At 42.4% G+C, this 23,115-nt stretch overlaps 1 protein-coding gene across 1 annotated transcript in view; it reads left to right on the top strand.

The window, feature by feature from the left end:
* CR1 (complement C3b/C4b receptor 1 (Knops blood group)) overlaps positions 1-23,115 on the top strand; it is a 164,629-nt gene that overhangs the window by 98,776 nt on the left and 42,738 nt on the right. Inside the window, exons 43-48 of the mRNA XM_054485890.1 lie at positions 1,758-1,934; positions 2,027-2,129; positions 3,135-3,220; positions 9,135-9,362; positions 11,878-12,057; positions 13,162-13,261. Of these exons, the coding sequence (XP_054341865.1) occupies positions 1,758-1,934; positions 2,027-2,129; positions 3,135-3,220; positions 9,135-9,362; positions 11,878-12,057; positions 13,162-13,261 (874 nt within the window). The remainder of the gene's footprint in view (positions 1-1,757; positions 1,935-2,026; positions 2,130-3,134; positions 3,221-9,134; positions 9,363-11,877; positions 12,058-13,161; positions 13,262-23,115) is intronic.

The following is a 23,115-nucleotide window of genomic DNA, read 5'->3' as shown; positions in this document are numbered from 1 at the left end:
ATTATATGGACTTTCTTTATGATCAGCTATGCGCTAAGCACTTTATATGCACTTTCTCATTCATTATTTACAACAACACTTTGAAATTGTGCTATTGTATTATCCATTTAATAGTGACATCAGCTTGGTCTTTCAGAGATTAAGTAAATTAGCTAAGTCACATGTTCTAAGTGAGACACCCAGGATTTTAAAAGGCAAGTGTGTCAGACCCCAGAGTCTGAATGTTTTGGCTCTTGCCATACTTTTATCAGCATCCATTGGTGAAAGAAAGAGACTGGCTTACAAGGACAGAAATCATAGCCTCAGAATAGAGACAAAGACCTTAGAGTTTGTCTATAATGGTCTGCCTCCTACATTTTATTTTTATTTTATTTTATTGAAAAACAATTTATTAGAGTTGACGTCCCACTATGTTGCCCAGGCTGAAGTACAGTGATACAATCATGGCTCACTGCAGCCTCAAATTCCTAGGCTCAAGCCATCCACATCCTACATTTTATCCCTAGGAGTCTAAGTCAAGATGAAAGTAAGTTGTTCAAAGCCAGTTAAATATTTCTAAATTCATCTTTAATGAGGTATAGATTAGGTTGATGTTAAAATGGGTTCTGATGCCCTAAGCATGAACGAACAGGACTATAAATAAAGGCAGATGTTGAGTCAAATACTCTCCAAATAATATGCCCTCTCATGACAAAGGACCGGCTTATTTAAGGGCTTGTGTTTTTGACAGCTCATCTTGTCTACTGATGCCACCATAGCTGGCTTAGCAGCTGAGTGGGAGGTGTTATGGTAGATACACAGGGACAGAGAAGGAGCTTACAATTCTTCTACCAACCCATGTTAGCCTTGTGCAACCACTGAGCTGGGAAGACGAACAGATAAAGGGATATAAAGATGGATGTATTGAGGCAGGAGATGGGCAGGGCTTGTGTTCTGGTCACAATCCTGCTGACCAAAACAGGCTCTGGCCCAGACGGGATGAAGTGAAAAAACAGCAGGAACCAGCAGATGGCGATGAAAGCAATTGCTAGCTGCCCTCGTAGTCCCATCAGCACCATGACAGTTTACAAATGTCATGGCCACGACCTAGAAGTTACCGCCCCTTCCCTGGAAAGTTCTAAATAACTCACCCCTCAATCTGCATTGTTCCACTCCTTAATTTACATGTAACTGAAATGGGTTTACAGCAGTATAAACGCAGTTGCCTACCAGGAGCCCTTATGTTGCTGACTCTGGGTGCACTGCCTGTGAGTTAGCCGTGCTCTGCAAGAAGCAGTGCCTTTCACTAAAAGATTGCTGTCTAGCACCACTGGCTCATCCTTGAATTCTGTCCTGGGTGAGGCAAGAACCCTTCCAGAGTAAGCCCCAATTTAGGGGCTTGCCTGTCCCGAAACAGTATGACTGTACTTTAGTCATTGGTGTGCAATCAGAGAAATCAGGGGAAATCTGTAAAACAGATTTGGTCTCAGGTGACAGTCTCATTACCTGAATAACAATGGTACAAATCAGGATTACCTTCCAGGAAATACGTAGATGGAGAATCCACCAGTACTGATAACTTCACATTGGATAACCAGAGCTAGGAGAAAATACCTCAGGCCCTTTAGATTTACAAGTGAATTTGGGGCCTTGTGCTAGGGAGAATTGGGTTCTATTTCTCTACCTTTTACTAACTATGAGGCCTTCAGCAGGCATAGGATATAGCACAAGAAATTCCCCCATAACTAACAAGTACTCTGGAACTGTCCTTTCCACAGTGTGTCAGCCGCCTCCAGAAATCCTGCATGGTGAGCATACCCCAAGCCATCAGGACAACTTTTCACCTGGGCAGGAAGTGTTCTACAGCTGTGAGCCTGGCTATGACCTCAGAGGGGCTGTGTCTCTGCACTGCACGCCCCAGGGAGACTGGAGCCCTGAAGCCCCGAGATGTGCAGGTGCCTCAACTCTCTGGCTTCCAGATTTCTCTCTTCACCCCACACATGGAGGTCTTACTCCTATTTTTTCTTTTTTTTTTTTCTTCTTCTAGTGAAATCCTGTGATGACTTCTTGGGTCAACTCCCTCATGGTCGTGTGCTATTTCCACTTAATCTCCAGCTTGGGGCAAAGGTGTCCTTTGTCTGTGATGAAGGGTAAGTGTGACCCAGAATTAAGATCAGGGACACAGCACTGGAGAGTGACTCTTGAGCTTAAGGATCAATCCAAAAAGAGGGCTGACCTAGGAAAAGAAGAATCCAGGGAGATTAACTTCTGGAAGTGTAGTTTTAAAATAAAGGTAGGGACTAAGTGGCACTACTATCAGGAGATAAAGAGATAAAGAAAAAACGGCGCATATAACTCAGTGTCAAGTACAAACAGAAATATAGTCACCAGTCCAGAAAAGGGGGACTGACCTAGTGGAAAAGAAGTACTAGAGGAGACTAATATCTGAAACAATGATTGGAAAGTGTGGTATGAACCAGCTGGATCCATGAACAGAAGTTTAAAAAGCAAAAAGCTCAACTCATTTGATTTCTCACTTAGAGAGGCTCAGAAGTAAAATCATTTTGGAAAATGTGCAGCTTCCAGTAAGGGACAAAGGAAAAACAATGGCAGAAATACAAAAGGTCTTGAAAAAAAAAGTGTGTATATATATATGTATATATATAATATATACATATATACATATATATGGAACATTAGATGTATGAATAAATAATAATTTGCAGACATGAAGAGATAAATAAATATTCTAGGGGGTTGTTAAGAAAAGTTTGATATATAAGAGAAAGTTGTATATAAGATAAAATAACATGCAAAGATTATTTCACAAAACTTTTAATCAAATACATAGTGGAATTTGGAATAGGAATGAAAGAGTAAGTAGAAATATTCTAAATTCCAGTTACATATGATTGACAGCTCTGCCAGCTGTTATTGCTTTGTCCTCACTGAAAGCTACACTTTTTCCAAAATGATTTGGCTTCTGAGCCCCTGTCAATGAGAAACTAAGTGAGTTGAGCGTTTTCACCTGTGCTTTAGCTTGAGCAGTAAAATGGTGATTAACTTAGGAATTCTCAGGGAGGAGGTTGAGATCTGTCAATGAAGGGAAGAGAGAAATGGTGCATTCATCCAGCCACTACTGCTTTGTTCTTTAGGTTTCGCTTAAAGGGCAGTTCCGTTAGTCATTGTGTCTTGGTTGGAATGAGAAGCCTTTGGAATAACAGTGTTCCTGTGTGTGAACGTGAGTAGATGGAATACTTCTTCAGTCTGGATCTTTCTCTGTTTTTTTCTTAATGTGGTTTGCCCCATGGGATTATCTATTGTTTGTCCTGCTGTTTGTGCCCGCTTTTGATAGAAATTGTTCTTTGTTAGAATAGATACAAGCAATGTTTTGGGGAAAAATAAACATGTGAATCATGTGTTTTGGGTACCATCCTATAAATATTTATGAGGAGAGTCTGTGCTATAAATAGAGAGTAATGCTTCATAGAAATAAATGTATGGCAAGATGCTAGGCTAAATTTTTCTCTTCTTTCCTGTCAAAAGTAATAGTCATACTTCAACTTTTCAGTTCTTCCCTCAATCATCCATTTAGTCGTATACTCATTCTTTCAACAGAAAATTATTTGAGCATCCACTATGTGCCAAGCAATCTTCTGGGAACTGGGGATATACCTATAAACAAGACAGATAAGTCCATGTTTAGATTTTTGTGGAAGGATAAAGACAAAAATCAAAGACATGAAGAGAAATGTTCAAATGATACTAAGTGTTATTAAGAAAATGCTCTGAATTGAGTCAGTGCTCTCAATTGAAAAAGTAGCTGAGGACCCAAAAGGCAAGTGTAGCCCAGCAAACCTCTGGGTGTAGCTGAGGGTTCAAACTGGGAGGCTGTTGCAGCAATCTAATCAGAGATGCTGGCCCAGGATAGCAATTGGGAAAGGTGATGATGAGAAGTGATCAAATTCTGGATATATTTTGAAGGTGCAGATGACAGGATTTGGTGATGGTTAGCTTAGATAGAGGGTGTGAAAGAAAGAGAAGAATCATAGAGAGTTTCCAGGTTTTTGGCCAGAGCAACCACCAGTGTAGAATTTCCCTTAGCTGAAATGCAGGGGACTGCATGAAATTTGGAAATGGGGGAAATCAAAAGTTAAGCTTGGGACATAACTTTAGTGTTCCTCTTAGATATCCAGATGGATATGTTGGAGAGTCCCAGGCTGCCCATAGATATGTAGAAGCCATCATTGTATCTGCTATGCTTGAAATCAGGACTGAAAGAGATCTTCACCTAGGGAGTGAGTGCTGCTAGAGAACAGATGCATGGACTGAGCCTGGATGTCCAGGATTAAGAGTTGAAAAGGTGAGAAGGAATCAGCAAAGGGGATTATGATGAAGCAGCCACTGCAGTAAGAGAAAACACAGGAGGGTGAAGTGCCCTGGAAGCCAAGTATGGAAATTATTTTAAGGGATTAGACTAATCAACTGTGTCAAATTCTATAGAGAGGTCAAATTAGGTGAGAACAGAAAATTGATCTTTGGGTTTGGCAACTTGGAGGTAACAAGTGGAAGTTTCGGTGGAGTGCTGGCAAACACTGATTGGAATGAATTATAGGGAGAATGAACGGGAGGAATTGTAACAGATCATAGACAATATTTTAGAGGAGTTTTCATGTAAAGAGAGTAGAAATAGGACTATAGCTGGAGAGGGAAATGGCAGCAAGGGGTTTGCTTTTGATTTTTAAGAGGGCAGAAAATAGTGTGTTAAAAACAGAAACACTGCTATGTCCAATCTATCCATTTACTTCTTCACTAAATCGATCAGGGTATTGCTTCCCCTTCTGATCATAGCTATTAAAAATACATGTTTACAATAGAATTTTGCTCAAATGAATACTTTGCCTTAAATCATTTCAATGTCTTGTATTGATTTATATGATGAAAATGATAATTTCTTTTTTTTTTATTTTTTTTATTTTTTTTTATTTTTTTAATTTCTGAAGTATTTATTGATCATTCTTGGGTGTTTCTCGGAGAGGGGGATATGGCAGGGTCATAGGATAATAGTGGAGAGAAGGTCAGGAGATAAACACATGAACAAAGGTCTCTGGTTTTCCTAGGCAGAGGACCCTGCGGCCTTCTGCAGTGTTTGTGCCCCTGAGTACTTGAGATTAGGGAGTGGTGATGACTCTTAAAGAGCATGCTGCCTTCAAGCATCTGTTTAACAAAGCACATCTTGCACCACCCTTAATCCATTTAACCCTGAGTTGACACAGCACATGTTTCAGAGAGCAGGGGGCTGGGGGAAAGGCCATAGATCAACAGCATCCCAAGGCAGAAGAATTTCTCCTAGTCAGAACAAAATGGAGTCTCCTATGCCCACCCCTTTCTACACAGACACAGCAACAATCTGATCTCTCCTTCCTTTCCCCACACTTCCTCCCCTTCTCTTCAACAAAACCGCCATCGTCCTCATGGCCCGCTCCCGATGGTCGCTGTCTCTTCGGAGCTGTTGGGTACACCTCCCAGACAGGGCAGCCGGGCAGAGGCGCTCCTCACCTCCCAGACAGGGCGGCTGGGCAGAGGCGCCCCTCGCTTCCCAGACGGGGCCGCCCGGGCAGAGGCGCTCCTCTCCTCCCAGACGGGGCGGCCGGGCAGAGGCGCTCCTCACTTCCCCGACGGGGCCGCCCGGGCAGAGGCGCTCCTCGCTTCCCAGACGGGGCCGCCCGGGCAGAGGCGCTCCTCAGTTCCTCCCAGACCGGGTGGCAGCCGGGCAGAGGCGCTCCTCACCTCCCAGACGGGGCGGCCGGGCAGAGGCGCTCCTCACTTCCCTGACGGGGCGGCCGATCAGAGGCGCTCCTCACTGGGGCGGCCGAGCAGAGGCGCTCCTCACTTCCCAGAGGGGGCGGCCGGGCAGAGGCGCTCCTCACTTCCCAGACGGGGCGGCCGGGCAGAGACGCTCCTCACTTCCTCCCAGATGGGGTGGCGGCCAGGCAGAGGCGCTCCTCACCTCCCAGACAGGGCGGCCGGGCAGAGGCGCTCCTCACTTCCCAGACTGGGCGGCCGGGCAGAGGAGCTCCTCACCTCCTAGACGGGGCGACCAGGCAGAGGCGCTCCTCACTTCCCAGACGGTGTGGCGGCTGGGCAGAGGTGCTCCTCCCTTCCCAGATGGGGCAGCCAGGCAGAGGCGCTCCTCACTTCCCAGACGGTGTGGCGGCCGGGCAGAGGTGCTCCTCCGTTCCCAGATGGGGCAGCCAGGCAGAGGCGCTCCTCACTTCCCAGACGGTGTGGCGGCCGGGCAGAGGTGCTCCTCCCTTCCCAGATGGGGCAGCCAGGCAGAGGCGCTCCTCACTTCCTCCCAGAAGGGGTGGCGGCCAGGCAGAGGCGCTCCTCACTTCCCAGAGGGGGCGGCCGGGCAGAGGTGCTCCTCACTTCCTCCCAGACGGGGTGACGGCCGGGCAGAGGCACTCCTCACCTCCCAGACGGGGCGGCCGGGCAGAGGCGCTCCTCACCTCCCAGACGGAGTGGTCAGGCAGAGGCGCTCCTCACTTCCCATATGGGATGGCGGCCGGGCAGAGGCGCTCCTCACTTCCCAGATGGGGCAGCCGGGCAGAGGTGCTCCTCACTTCCTCCCAGACGGGGTGGGAGCCGGGCAGAGGCGCTCCTCACCTCCCAGACGGGGTGGCCGGGCAGAGGCGCTCCTCCCTTCCCAGACGGAGTGGCCAGGCAGAGGCGCTCCTCACCTCCCAGAGTGGGCGGCCGGGCAGAGGTGCTCCTCACTTCCTCCCAGACGGGGTGGCGGCCAGGCAGAGGCGCTCCTCACCTCCCAGACGGGGCGGCCGGGCAGAGGTGCTCCTCACTTCCTCCCAGACGGGGTGGCGGCCAGGCAGAGGCGCTCCTCACCTCCCAGACGGGGCGGCCGGGCAGAGGTGCTCCTCACTTCCTCCCAGACGGGGTGGCGGCCAGGCAGAGGCACTCCTCACCTCCCAGAGTGGGCGGCCGGGCAGAGGCGCTCCTCACTTCCCAGAGTGGGCGGCCGGGCAGAGGCGCTCCTCACTTCCCAGAGTGGGCGGCCGGGCAGAGGCGCTCCTCACTTCCCATAGGGGGCGGCAGCCGGGCAGAGGCGCTCCTCACTTCCCAGATGGGGCAGCTGGGCAGAGGTGCTCCTCACTTCCTCCCAGACGGGGTGGCGGCCAGGCAGAGGCGCTCCTCACCTCCCAGACGGGGCGGCCGGGCAGAGGCACTCCTCACCTCCCAGACGGGGCGGCTGGGCAGAGGCGCTCCTCACCTCCCAGAAGGGGCGGCTGGGCAGAGGCGCTCCTCACTGCCCATATGGGGTGGCAGCCGGGCAGAGGCGCTCCTCACTTCCCAGACGGGGTGGCGGCCAGGTAGAGGCGCTCCTCACTTCCCAGATAGGGCAACAGGGCAGAGGCGCTCCTCACTTCCTCCCAGACGGGGCGGCCGGGCAGAGGTGCTCCTCATCTCCCAGACGGGGCAGCCAGGCAGAGGCGCTCCTCACTTCCTCCCAGACGGGGTGGCAGCCGGGCAGAGGCGCTCCTCACATCCCAGATGATGGGCGGCCAGGCAGAGGCGCTCCTCACTTCCCAGATAGGGCGGCCGGGCAGAGGGGCTCCTCACATCCCAGACGATGGGCGGCCAGGCAGAGACGCTCCTCACTTCCTAGACGGGGTGGCGGTGGGGCAGAGGCTGTAATCTTAGCACTTTAAGAGGCCAAGGCAGGAGGCTGGTAGGTGGAGGTTGCAGAGAGCCGAGATCACACCACTGCACTCCAGCCTGAGCACCATTGAGCATTGAGTTAGCGAGACTCCGTCTGCAATCCCAGCACCTCGGGAGGCCGAGGCAGGCAGATCACTCGAGGCCAGGAGCTGGAGACCAGCCCGGTCAACACGGCGAAACCCCGTCTCCACCAAAAATACAAAAACCATTCAGCCGTGGCGGCGCGCGCCTGCAATCCCAGGCACTCGGCAGGCCAAGGCAGGAGAGTCACAGGAGCCCGAGGCAGGGAGGTTGCAGCAAGCCGAGATCCCGGCAGTACAGTCCAGCTTCGGCAACAGAGGGAGACCGAAAAAAGAAGGAGAGGGAGACCGAAAAAAGAGGGGAGAGGGAGAGGGAGAGGGAGAGGGAGAGGGAGAGGGAGAGGGAGAGGGAGAGGGAGAGGGAGAGGGAGAGGGAGAGGGAGAGGGAGAGGGAGAGCGAAAATGATAATTTCATCTTACATTGTTGGAAGTTAGCTATTTGACAATCTTAACTTCCCTGGAATAGTTAAGATGTATGAAAGAAAAGAAAGAGAAAATACCCTCATGGACCCAACATATACCTGAAATCGCTTACTAGAGTGTAAACATTGGTTAAGCTATTTTAACCTTTGATTAGTTTATCTATAATTCTTTTAAGCTGTAATATCCTCTTCCCAAATTCAAAGCAAATTAGAAAGGGGAAGGACTGTCCCCAAATAGAGGCATTCCAAGGAATAAATGTGTATCTTTAATGAAAAAAAAAAACCCTTAAAAACCAATGAGTATCTCAAAAAACCGTAACATTCTTGAGCCATTTGAAACACATACAGGAGTGCATAGTATATTTTTTTCATTGTGACAGCATTACTGTAATCTTTCATCTTTATTTTGAAAATCATAGCCTGGCATCATCAAGAAAAATTAAATCACTGATATACAAATAATAAATGCATAATATATTTTAGAAAGATGTCTCTAGGATGAAGATTCTTGATGTCAAAGATCTTATTTATCTTGTGCGTAAAACAGTATTTGACATACAGCAGATATTCAAAAAAATGCTTGTTGAATTAATGGATGATTCCCCTTTAATGTGACTATGAAGATTTTTATTTACTTTAAAGGAATATAGTCTTTATTATTCAGAAATATTAACTATCTGAAAAATTTAGGGTGCTTAATTTGGGAAAGGCTTTTGTAACGAACATTGATTTAGTTGTCATTTCATTTAGCTCCATCTTAGCAGAGGCCTAATACATTTATTTTGCAGTTTCTACTTTCCTTAAGAAGAAAAGTATGCTTAATTGGCAACACAGTCACAGTATGACAACTGTAGAATCACCTTGGATTATACTTTAAAATTTTTTATGGAATTGAGAGCTCTTGTTTTCTTTCTAGATATCTTTTGTCCAAATCCTCCAGCTATCCTTAACGGGAGACATACCGGAACTCCCCTTGGAGATATTCCCTATGGAAAAGAAATATCTTACACATGTGACCCCCACCCAGACAAAGGGATGACCTTCAACCTCATTGGGGAGAGCACCATCCGCTGCACAAGTGACCCTCATGGGAATGGGGTTTGGAGCAGCCCTGCCCCTCGCTGTGAACTTTCTGTTCCTGCTGGTCAGTATCCGCTTCCACATATCCTAAATGGGTTCAGAATATGTGGACCCAATCCCTCATGTTTCTGTAATAGACTATGGTATTTGTTTGTGAGCTTAACTTTGTCATAAATGGAATTGTCAAAATTACATACCATAGCCAAAACAGATGGGTTTCAGCAGCACCAAAGTATGTTTGAATCTATAACATGAGAACTCTTCTTGCTGGTGGAGTGGAAGAGGGTGGGGAAAAGGGACTGAGGGGAGGGGTGGAGGGAAGGCAGTAAGGCACAGTTATGTAAATCAGGAAGAAAAATGTATTCACTGGAGAAGACATGAAAACAACTGCCTATGAACACTAACCAGTATCTGTATAATTGACCGACACTCTCCATAAGTTCATGAGGGGTACATGGGCATGCAAAGTTCAAAATTGGAAATGTGGATATTATTTAGCTAAGGTTTTAAACTAGTGTTCTGCTGCATGGACTAAGTAACCAAAAAGACTCTCTTTGTCTTGACTTAAAGTTTGTCCACTTGTCAGCTTGCCTCCAAGCTGTCTTAATCTTTGTACTTGAACTGTTCCACTCAGGGGGTAAGAAGCAAGGAAAGAGTAGCCCAAAGAAAAGGGTAGGAAAAGGAAGAGGCTATTTCTTCCTAAGGAGGGGAAGAAGTCGCCTGGTCCTTCAGGGCAAACATTAGGCCTTTTCCAGAGCAGAAGCTGGAGTAGATTAGCGATGTGGCACCAGCCTTGGAATATCCCATTATCCACAGGGAAGCCCTGAGAGACAAGAGCAAGCCAAGGTGAAAAGCCTAAACCTGATGAAAGGCATTTAACCTTTCTTTGACCTTTACTCTCCAACTGAGTGGTACCCATCAGAATCCAGTAAATTTTTTTAATGTAAATGCCTAGGCCCCAGTGCAGGCTTAATGAACAGAAGGAGGAAGTCTTCTCCAAAAAGGAGGTAATGGAATTCAGACTCTATTTGAAAATATGCAGCACATGGCTGGGCACAGTAGCTCACACCTATAATCCCAGTATTTTGGGAGGCCGAGGTGAGAGGATTGTTTGAGGCCAGGAGTTCAAGACCAACCTGGCCAACACAGCAAGATCCTGTCTCTATAAAAAATAAAACGGAAAAATTGTAAAAACTGTAAAACAAAAAAAGTAAAAATATGCAGCACACAATATACTCTCTCAAAAAGAAGACATAGCTTCTTACAGGAGGCTGATGGCTTAGTCTGTTTTGTTCTGGTTCTTTTTTTGTTTTGTTTTGTGTGTGTGTGTGTGTGTGCTTTTTTTGAGAGAGAGGATCTTGCTCTTTTTCCCAGTTGGAGTAGAGTGGTGCAATCATAGTTTACTGCAGCCTTGACCTCCCTGGCTCAAGCAAGCCTCCCATCTCAGCCTCCCAAGTAGGTGGGACAACAGGTGCATGCCACCACGCCCAGCTAATTCTTGTATTTTATGTAGATCGGTTTTCATCATGTTGCCCAGGCTGGTCTTGAACTCCTGGGCTAAAGCAATCCACCTGCCTTGGCCTCCCAAAGTGCTGGGACTACAAGGCATGAGCCACCATGCCCAGCCTATTTTGTTCTATCTTTAAGTGCCTGGTTTAGCATCAGAAGAAAAACACTGTATTAGTTTCCTAGGGCTGCTGTAACAAATTACCATAAACTAGGTGCCTTAAAACAAAGGAAACTTATTATTTCACAGTTTTGTAGGTTGAAATTGAGATGTTGGCAGGGGTATTTTCCCATCTTCTAAGGCTCTAGAAAATAACCAATTCTTTACTTCTTCCATCTGCTGCTGGTTCCTGGGATTCCTCGGCATTCCTTGGTTTGTGGATGCATCATTCCAATTCCTGCCTCCATCATAGCCTTTTCCCCTGTGTCTCTATATGTCAAATCCCTCCACTTTTTCCCTGATAGGGGCACCAGTCATTAGATTTAGGGCCCACTCTAAATAAAAGATGATCTAATCTCAAGATCCTAATCTTAATTCTATCTGAAAAACCATTATTCCAAATAAGTTTCTATTCTGAGGTTTTAGGTAGAGATATCTTTTGGGAGAATATCATTCAACTCACTACAAGGGATATCTGCTACGAAAGGCCAGAGAGGCAGCTTATGCCAGGCACCCTGAGAATGGAGTAGATGGAGAGAGATGATAAAATATGTCTTGCTACTCATGAGTGAATTAGCACAAACACATGAAGATTTGAGTGGTTAACTGAGGATATAGGCACTCCGATAGGAGGTCTGAATATGAAACTACAAGCTGAAGTTTTTGCTTTGGTGAAATAAGGGAAGAAAGATCAGAAAGCTGAGTGGTCTTCCAAATAGTAAAAAAAATCCTGCTGAGTAGATGCCATTGAAGAGCTTCATCCCAAGGTAACATCAAGGAGAAGAAAATCTTTTGCTATTCTTGTAAGTCTCTTTGTTTCTGTGATCCACCTATCAGCTTAATTGAAGAGAAAGAGGAGGTAGGGTGGAAGTCTGTCTGCTAACTTTGATATTCCTGTGGTTTTTTTCTCCAGGTCACTGTAAAACCCCAGAGCAGTTTCCATTTGCCAGTCCTACGATCCCAATTAATGACTTTGAGTTTCCAGTTGGGACTTCTTTGAATTATGAATGCCGTCCTGGGTATTTTGGGAAAATGTTCTCTATCTCCTGCCTAGAAAACTTGGTCTGGTCAGGTGTTGAAGACAAGTGTAGACGTGAGTAACCCCTCCCTGGGAACTACTTCATGTCTGTTAAATCATAGGTGGGACTGGGCTTGGTGGCTCACGCCTATAATCCCATCACTTTGGGAGGCCAAGGCTGGCAGATAGCTTGAGCTCAGGAGTTCGCAACCAGCCTGGGCAACATGGCCAAACCCCACCTCTACAAACAACAACAACAAAAACAACATAGGTGGGATTTGATTCAATTTGCTCAAATTTTGGAGGCAAGATGTCTATATTTGCCCAAGGTATTTTGATAAAGGATGGTCTTGTACATCACCCCTTCTTCTTGCTTGGAGTTCCTGAACCTTGACTAGATGCTCATTTCATGAGAATGGCTCTCACAAAAGAATTAGAGAGAAAATTTACATTCACTGTAGATCATCCTTGATGGCTGAAACCATGAAATGAATGAAAAAACAAGGGTACAAAAGAAGTTTATGTGGGTTGCAGTGAGCTGTGCTTGGCTAACTATAAATAGGGAAGACATCCCAAATTTTGAGTTATTTGATTTTGGCTGGTGGAATGAGAGTACAACACTTTAGCCATAAATGACTTGTTTTGTTTTTGTTTTGTTTCTGCTGTTGTTGTTGTGTTTTTTGTTTGTTTGTTTCTGAGATGGAGCCTTACTGTGTCACCCAGGCCAGAGTGTAGTGGCGTGATCTTGGCTCACTGCAACCTCCTAGGTTCGAGCAAGTCTCCCTGCCTCAGCCTCCTGAATAACTGGTATTATAGGCACCCACTCCCATGCCCAGCTAATTTTTGTATTTTTTAGTAGAGATGGGGTTTTGCCACGTTGGCCAGGCTGGTCTTGAACTCCTGACCTCAGGTGATCTGCCTGCCTCGGCCTCCCAAATTGCTAGGATTACAGGCGAGAGCACATTCATAACCTTTATTAGGAGATGCAAGGTAGTCTTTTTCAAAGTTGTGTTCTGTAGCTACATGATTCTGAAGTTGTCTGCCAAGTTTCCTCAAAGCAGTCAATTCCATGAAACAATTGGAACTGTATATGCTGTTTAGTATGCCACACTCCAGTCTGAACCTTACAAAGGTAAGTTGAACTCTATACTTAATCCCAAATTCTGCTTCTTCCCCTAGGAAAATCATGTGGACCTCCTCCAGAACCCTTCAATGGAATGGTGCATATAAACACAGATACACAGTTTGGATCAACAGTTAATTATTCTTGTAATGAAGGGTGAGTTGAGAATACCATCTCTTGAATATGAGTTCCAGAACAGCAGAGCCAATTTCTGACCCAGTCTCAGACAGACAAACTAAACTATTGCTACCTTTACTTTAAAAGCAAGCAATAGGACTTATAGATGGAGACGATACCTTGGACATAGCCATATGATCAAAGGAATACAAAAAAGAAGGTACAATATGTATTGTATTGTAAACCAGGGGAGGGCAACATGTTCCTATCAAAGCTGGTACATGTGAAACCTGGTCAGGCATTCACTGGATGAAAAGGAGCAGCTTACAAATAAGGAAAAGGAAAAAAGGTAGTTGAACCATGTGAACCTCCTTAACTGAGATCAGTAGGTACTACAGTTGAGTTGGAGGACCCTGAAGCAGGGGTTGGGAGGGTAAATATTAATTGTAACAGCAGCTCTGGAAGAGTACGCATCAAAGTGCACACAGAGAGGAGACATTATGGGGTTCTTGTTCTTGACTTCTCCTTGGGACAAGTAGCCACACCAGAAGCCATTGCCCCAACTGAGAAGGGGCTTTTAAAGACTCTGGAGTGGACCTCCATCAAACTCCAGCAGAATTGCAGCAGAGGGGCCTGACTGTTAGAAGAAAAACTAACAAACATAAAGGAATAGCATCAACATCAACAAAAAGGAGGTCCACATGAAAACCCCATCCAAAAGTCACCAACATCAAAGACCAAAGATAGACAAATCCACGAAGATGAGGAAAAACCAGCACAAAAAGCCTGAAAATTCCCAAAACCAGAATGCCTCTTCTCCTCCAAAGGATCACAACTCCTTGCCAGCAAGAGAACAAAACTGGATGGAGAATGAGTTTGACAGATTGACAGAAGTAGGCTTCAGAAGGTGGGTAATAACAAACTCCTCCAAGCTAAAGGAGCATGTTCTAACCCAATGCAAGGAAGCGAAGAACCTTGAAAAACAGGTTAAAGGAATTGCTAACTAGAATAACCAGTTTAGAAAAGAACATAAATGACCTGATGGAGGTGAAAAACACAGCACAAGAACTTCATGAAACATACACAAGTATCAATAGCCAAATCAATCAAGTGAAACAAAGGATATCAGAGATTGAAGATCAACTTAATGAAATAAAACATGAAGACACAAAAAATGAAAAGGAATGAACAAAGCCTCCAAGAAATGTGGGACTATGTGAAAAGACGAAACCTACCTTTGATTGGTGTACCTGAAAGTGACAGGGAGAATGGAACCAAGTTGGAAAACACTCTTCAAGATATTATCCAGGAGAACTGCCCCAACCTAGCAAGACAGGCCAGCATTCAAATTCAGGAAATACAGAGAACACCACAAAGATACTCCTTGAGAAGAGCAACCCCAAGACACATAATTGTCAGATTCACCAAGGTTGAAATGAAGGAAAAAAATGTTAAGGGCAGCCAGAGAGAAAGGTCAGGTTACCCACAAAGGGAAGCCCATCAGTCTAACAGTGAATCTCTCTGCAGAAACCCTACAAGCCAGAAGAGAGTGGGGGCCAATATTCAACATTTTTGAAGAAAAGAATTTTCAGCCCAGAATTTCATATCCAGCCAAACTAAGCTTCATAAATGAAGGAGAAAGAAAATCCTTTACAGACAAGCAAATGCTGAGGAATTTTGTCACCACCAGACTTGCCTTATAAGGGCTCCTGAAGGACGCACTAAACATGGAAAGGAATAACTGGTACCAGCCACTGCAAAAACACACCAAATTGTAAAGACCATCAACAATATGAAGAAACCACATCAACTAACGGGCAAAATAACAAATTAGCATCATAATGACAGGATCAAATTTACACATAACAATTCTAACATTAAATGTAAATTGGCTAAATGCCCCCAATTAAAAGACACTGACTGAAAAATTGGATAAAGAGTCAAGACCCACTGGTGTGCTGTATTCAGAAGACTCATCTCATGTGCAAAGACACACATAGGTGCAAAATAAAGGGATGGAGGAATATTTACCAAGCAAATGAAAAGCCAATAAAAGCAGGGGTTACAATCCTAGCCTCTGATAAAACATACTTTAAACCAACAAAGATCAAAAGAGACAAGGGCATTACATAATGGCAAAGGATGCAACAAGAAGAGCTAACTATCCTAAATATATATGCACCCAATACAGGAGCACCCAGATTCATAAAGCAAGTTCTGAAAGACCTATAAAGAGACTTAGATTCCCACACAATAATAGTGGGAGACTTTAACACCCCGCTGTCAATATTAGACAGGTCAACGAGACACAAAATTAACAAGGATATTCAGGACTTGAACTCAGCTCTGGACCAAGCAGACCTAATAGACATCTATAGAACTCTCCACCCCAAATCAGCAGAATATACATTCTTCTCAGCACCACATAGCAATTTTTCTAAAATCGACCACATAATTGGAAGTAAAGCACTCCTCAAAATGCAAAAGAATGGAAATCATAACAGTCTCTCAGACCACAGTGCAATCAAATTAGAACTCAGGATTAAAAAAACTCTTTCAAAACTGCACAACTACATGGAAACTGAACAACCTGCTCTGAATGACTACTGGGTAAATAACGAAATGAAAGCAGAAATAAGTAAGTTATTTGAAACTGATGAGAACAAAGACACAATGTACCAGAATTTCTGGGACACAGCCAAAGAGTGTTTAGAGCACTAAATTTATAGCACTAAATGCCCACAGGAGAAAGCAGAAAAGATCTATAATCAATGCCCTAACATCACAATTAAACAACTAGAGAAGCAAGAGCAAACAAATTCAAAAGCTAGCAGAAGAGAAGAAATAACTAAGATCAGAGCAGAACTGAAGGAGATAGAGACACAAAAAACCCTTCAAAAAATCAATGAATCCAGGAGCTGGTTTTTTGAAAAGATTAACAAAATAGACCACTAGCCAGACTAATAAAGAAAAAAGAGAGAAGAATCAAATAGACACAATAAAAAATGATAAAGGGGATATCACCACTGATCCCACAGAAATACAAACTACCATCAGAGAATACTGTAAACACCTCTATGCAAATAAACTAGAAAACCTAGAAGAAATAGATAAATTCCTGGATACATACACCCTCCCAAGACTAAAACAGGAAGAAGTTGAATCCCTATGCAGGGATTCAGTTCTGAAATTGAGGAAGTAATTAATAGACTACCAACAAAAAAGGCCCAGGAACAGATGGATTCATAGCCAAATCCTACCAGAGGTACGAAGAGGAGCTGGTACCATTCCTTCTAAGCTATTCCAAACAATAGAAAAAGAGGGACTCCTCCCTAACTCATTTTATGAGGTCAGCATCATCCTGATACCAAAACTTGGCAGAGACACAATAAAAAAGGAAAATTTCAGGCCAATATCCCTGATGAACATTGATGCAAAAATCCTCAATAAAATACTGGCAAACCAAATCCAGCAGCACATCAAAAAGCTTATCCACCATGATCAGACTGGCTTCATCCCTGGGATACAAGGCTGGTTCAACATATGCAAATCAATAAATGTAATCCATCACATTAACAGAACCAATGATAAAAACCACATGATTATCTCAATAGATGCAGAAAAGGGCTTCGATAAAATTCAACAGCCCTTCATGCTACAAACTCTCAATAAACTAGGTATTGATGGAATATGTCTCAAAATGATAGAAGCTATTTATAACAAACCCACCACCAATATCATACTGAATGGGCAAAAGCTGGAAGCATGCGCTTTGAAAACCAGCACAAGACAAGGATGCCCTCTCTCACCACTCCTATTCAACATAGTATTGGAAGCTCTGGCCAGGGCAATCAGGCAAGAGAAAGAAATAAAGGGTATTCAAATAGGAAGAGAGGAAGTCAAATTGTCTCTGTTTGCATATGACATGATTGTATATTTAGAAAACCCCATTGTCTCAGCTTAAAATATCCATAATCTGATAAGCAACTTCAGCAAAGTCTCAGGATACAAAATCAATGCAAAAATCACAAGCATTCCTATACACCAATAATAGACAGAGAGCCAAAGCATGAGTGAACTCCCATTCAAAATTCCTGCAAAGTGAATAAAATACCTTGGAATACAACTTACAAGGGAAGTGAAGGACATCTTCAAGGAGAACTACAAACCACGGCTCAAGGAAGTAAGCAAGGACACAAACAAATGAAAAAAACATTTCACAATTGTGGATGGAAAGAATCAATATCATGAAAATGTCCATACTGCCCAAGGTAATTTATACATTCAATGCTATCCCCATCAAATTACCAATGGCTTTCTTCACAGAATTACAAAAAAAAAAAAACTACTTTAAATTTCATATGGAACCAAAAAATAGCCCATATAGCCAAGACAATCCTAAGCAAAAAGAACAAACCTGGAGGTGCCACACTTCAAGTCAGGAGGCACCTGACTTCAAACTATACTACAAGGCTACAGTAAGCAAAACAGCATCGTACTGGTACCAAAACAGATATATAGACCAATGGAACAGAACAGAGGCCTCAGAAATAACGCCACACATCTACAACCATCTGATCTTTGACAAACCTGACAAAAACAAGCAATGGGGAAAGGAGTCCCTATTTAATAAATGGTGTTGGGAAAACTGGCTAGCCATATGCAGAAAACTGAAGCTGGACCCCTTCCTTTGCACCTTATACAAAAATTAACTCAAGATATATTAAAGACTTAAATGTAAGACCTAAAACCATAAAAACCCTAGAAGAAAACCTAGGCAATACCATTCAGGACATAGGCATGGGCAAAGACTTCATTACTAAAACACCAAAAGCAATGGTAACAAAAGCCAAAATTGACAAATGGGATCTAATCAAACTAAAGACCTTCTGCACAGCAAAAGAAACTATCATCAGAGTGAACAGACAACCTACAGAATGGGAGAAAATTTTTGCAATCCATCCATATGACAAAGGACTAATATCCAGAATCTACAAGGAACTCAAACAAATTTACAAGAAAAAACAACCCTATCAAAAAGAGGGCAAAGTATATGAACAGACACTTCTCAAAAGAAGACATTTATGCAGTCAACAAACATGAAAAAAAGCTCATCATCACTGGTCATTAGAGAAATGCAAATCAAAACCACATTGAGATACCATCTCAGGCCAGTTAGAATGGTGATCATTAAAAAGTCAGGAAACAACAGATGCTGGAGAGGATGTGAAGAAATAGAAATGCTTTTACACTGTTGGTGGGAGTGTAAATTCGTTCAACCATTGTGGATGACAGTGTGGTGATTCCTCAAGGGTCTAGAACCAGAAATACCATTTGACCCAGCAATCCCATTACTGAGTATATACCCAAAGGATTATAAATCATCCTTCTGTAAAGACACATGCACAAGTATGTTTATTGCAGCACTCTTCACAATAGCAAAGACTTGGAACCAACCCAAATGCCCATCAATGATATAGACTGGATAAAGAAAATGTGGCACATATACACCATGGAATACTATGCAGCCATAAAAAAGGATGAGTTCATGTCCTTTGCAGGGACATTTATGAAGCTAGAAACCATCATTCTCAGCAAACTAACACAGGAATAGAAAACCAACCATCGCATTTTCTCATTCCTAAGTGGGAGTTAAACAATGAGAACACATGGACACATGGAGGGGAACATCACACAATGGGGCCTGTCAGGGGGTAGGAATCTAGGGAAGGGATAGCATTAGGAGAAATAGCTAATGTAGATGATGGGTTGATGGTGCAGCAAACCACCATGGCATGTGTATACCTATGTAACAAACCTGCACGTCCTGCACATGTATCCCAGAATTTAAAGTATGATAATAAAAAAAAGACTGTGTACTCATTTTTGGTTGCCATGATAAATTCAGAGAGGAAAAACATGATATATATTAAATTTTACTGCAATAACTAACTGCCCCTTCTCATCAGCCTATTCTGTCACTAGAGTGAGTCAGTATTCATCCTTTCTGACTGTCTGAGCCTGGACGATTTAAACTGCTTTTCACACAACCTCTTGCCCAACCTTTTCTCACCTCCCATTGTGAATGAACATAGATTTCCCTATGGTAAGCAAAACAAAATATCACCAAATCTAAGGCAAGATAAAGCAATTGAAAATAGAAGAAACCAATCTAAGAGATCAGAGAAATATTCATCTGCACAACAGCTTCCTCCAATAAACAGGGGACAATCTTTAGAAATCTCTCATGTGTTTGTAACATAGAGTCGATGGAACTATAAGAGGCATTTATAAGATTTAATGATCTGATATCAGAAAAGTTGAGATTTGAATGAAACACGTGGGAGTCTGAAAAGGAGTGATGACTGGTAGATTGGAGCCTGCCCCCCACCCCCGGAAAAAAAAAAAAAAAAAAAAACACCAAAGGGATAATGAAGACAAGATTGAATTCTCCAGAATTCATCAAGGACCAGACTTGAAATGACACATATGTACACACAAACACACTACACACAAACACACAGGGATATAATATAGAAATTCCAGAAAAAATAAAAGAAAGCAGAATGAATAGAAGCATTAATTAGCACGTAATGGAAGATAATTTCTCAGGCTATAAAGAAAAATACTAAATTGATCCTTGAAGGCTTACTAAACAAATCAAGATTAACAATAATGGGCCCTGGCGCTACATGGAAGAAAATTATGCCATACAGATATTAAAAAATACTGCCACTCTCCAGAAATAAACAAAAAAGAAGAAATTCATATTAGCACCAAGCTTCTGTTCTGTAACACTAAGTAGTAGAAGTTAGTGTTTGAGAGGAAATGTTGTACAATAAAATTTCTGTACTCAGCCAAGCCGCCATTCATCTGCAAGGCACAGATGCATCGTCTTAAATAAGCAGGAACCCCAAACATACACCAGTTAGATATACTGCCTACAAAAAGAGAAACTCCCACAAAGCTGTGGGAGTCTTCTTTTTGAAGAAGAAATCAAAATTCCAAATGGTGTTGTATCAAAGAAATATTAATGAGGCAAAAAACTAGTTAAATGGGGTCACTAAAACTGTTTTATTTAATATGGAAATAAAACAAAATATCAAAGCAGGACTAATTATTGAAAGATAATTCATGTAATACGAAAAGAAGAAGAAACTTGATATAAAAAAATAGATTTTATCACTTCAACTAGGAAGTTAGAGATGAAGTAAGAAAAACCATCATAAACTTATCATATTTAGGGGACACATATTCTTGACATGAAAAATAAGGAGAAAATGGTACTTCACACCAGTATAAAATCAATATATATATATGTTAAAAATCAAATTTTAAAAGATAATCAGAAGGGTGAAACCACTTGGTCCATAAAACAAAAGAGGGGTGAGAGAAACAAGAGCTAGCAAGCTTTCTGTCTCTCTTTTGGGAAACCAGTGTTATTATGTTGAAGTGAATTAATAAATGTATTTTAATGCCTCAGTTTTTCTTTCTAATATAATAAATATTAACAGATATAAGCTCTATTGGTAAAATCACTTTGAGGTCCTTAATAATTTTTAAAGTGGCCGGGCGCCGTGGCTCATGCCTGTAATCCCAGCACTTTGGGAGGCCGAGGTGGGCAGAACACCTGAGGTCGGGAGTTCAAGACCAGCCTGGCCAACATGGAGAAACCCAGTCTCTACTAAAAAATACAAAATTAGCCAGGTGTGGTGGCGCATGCCTGTAATCCCAGCTACTCGGGAGGCTGAGGCAGGAGAATCGCTTGAACCCGGGAGGCAGAGGTTGCGGTGAGCCGAGATTGCACCACTGCACTCCAGCCTGGGCAACAAGAGCAAAACTCTGTCTCAAATAATAATAATAATAATAACAATAACAATAACAAAAATGTTTAGGAGTGCAAAAAATTCTTGAGACCACAAAAGTTTGAGAACTAGGGCTTGAGGATGTTCAAGCAAAGATAGGAAAAGGCTATTGCAAGTACAGTACAAAGCACAGGGGGAAGGTTTTATAAGTATATATATATTATATATATAACATAAAATTCGTATATATTATAAAAATAATAAATATGATATAAATTTGATATAAAATATTATATAAATCTGATTTTTAACATATTTTGATTTTATACTGGTGTAAAGTACCATTTCTCTTTTATTTTTTACATCAAGAATATGTATCCCCTACATAGTGTAAGTTTATCATACTTTTTCTTACTTTATTCCTAACTTCCTAGTTGTAGTGATAAAATCTATTATTTTATATCAATAAAAATATTGATGTAAATTTTATTTACATGATATACAATATTTAAATATAACATATTTTATATTACAAAATATAATACTATATATTACAAAAAAAACAAACTCCATTTAGCAGAGCAAGAATGGAGTTTGTTTTATACAGTGCTGAGTTCCAACCCATAGAATTGTTAAATAAATAAAAAGGAAAGAACACTATAAGTAAGATCAAACTCATCAGTTATAATAGTAAATGTGAATGATTCCAATCTCCCCTTTTGAAAGACAAAGCCTTCTAAATATGGTCAAAATCCTATTTACAGTAGCACCAAAAAGAATAAAATACTTAGGAATAAATTTAATCAAGGAGGCACAAGACCTGTGCACTGAAAACTCAGTAACCGAAAATGAGCAAATGATGTGATGGACATGTCTCCAAGGGAAATATACAAATGCCCAATAAACACATCAAAAGATGTTCAACATCATTAGTCATTAGGGAAGTGCACATCAACCTGACTTTGTACTAGGATGTTTTGTATTAGGATGGTTATAATTTTTTTAAAAAACAGGAAATAAAAGGTGTTGGTGAGGATGTGGAGAAATTAGAATGCTTATACATTGCTGGTGGAAATGTAAAATGGTGCAGCACTGTGGAAAGCAGTTTGGTGATTCCTGAAAAAGTTAAACATAGAATTACCATATGGCCAGCAATTCTACTCCTAGGCATATACCTAAAGAAATTGAAAACAAGGACTGAAGCAGATGCTCAAATACCAATGTCCGTAGCAGCTTTGTTCAAAATAGCCAAAAGGTAGAAACAACCCAAGTATCTATGAGCAGATGAATGGATAAACGAAATGGAGCTTATACATTCCATGGAATATTCTTCAGCTATACAAAGGAATAGAGTTCTGATACACGCTACAAGATGCATAAACTTTAAAAACATTATGCTAAGTGAAATGAGCCAGAGACAAAAGGATAAATACTGTATTCCACTTTTATGAGGTGCCGAAAATAAGAAAATTTATTGGACCAAAAATAGATTAGAGATAACCAGTGGAAGGGGAGAATAGGGAGTTACTGCTCAATACATCCAGTTTCTCATTGGGATGGTGAAAATTTTTGGAACTAAGCAGTGATAATGGTTGTATAATGTTGTGAATGTCATTGATGCCACTGAATTATACTCTTAAAATGGTTTTAATGGCAAATTTTATGTTGTATCTCTTTTAAAACAATAAGAAAGACAAAAATATTTTAAAATATATTATGCGATATTAGGAAAGAAAACAACAGATAACAGTATAAGAAAAATAAGAATTTAAATTAAAACGTATCAAATAAGATTTTAAAATTTTGTTTAAGATATTGATGGAGTCTCGCTCTGTCACCAGGCTGGAGTGCAGTGGCACCGTCTCGGTTCACTGCAACCTCCGCCTCACGCCGAGCTAATTTTTGTATTTGTAGTAGAGACGGGGTTTCACCATGTTGGCCAGGATGGTCTCGATCTCTGGACCTTGTGATCCGCCTGCCTCGGCCTCCCAAAGTGCTGGGATTACAGGCGGGAGCCACCGTGTCCGGCCTGAAGACAAGAACTTTTGAACAAGAGAGCGCTAACTAACGTATTGAAATACGTCAAAC

Source organism: Pongo pygmaeus, chromosome 1 (assembly GCF_028885625.2).
Source record: "Pongo pygmaeus isolate AG05252 chromosome 1, NHGRI_mPonPyg2-v2.0_pri, whole genome shotgun sequence".
In the NCBI taxonomy this organism is placed as follows: domain Eukaryota; kingdom Metazoa; phylum Chordata; class Mammalia; order Primates; family Hominidae; genus Pongo; species Pongo pygmaeus.
This window is presented reverse-complemented; position numbering and strand designations above follow the sequence as displayed.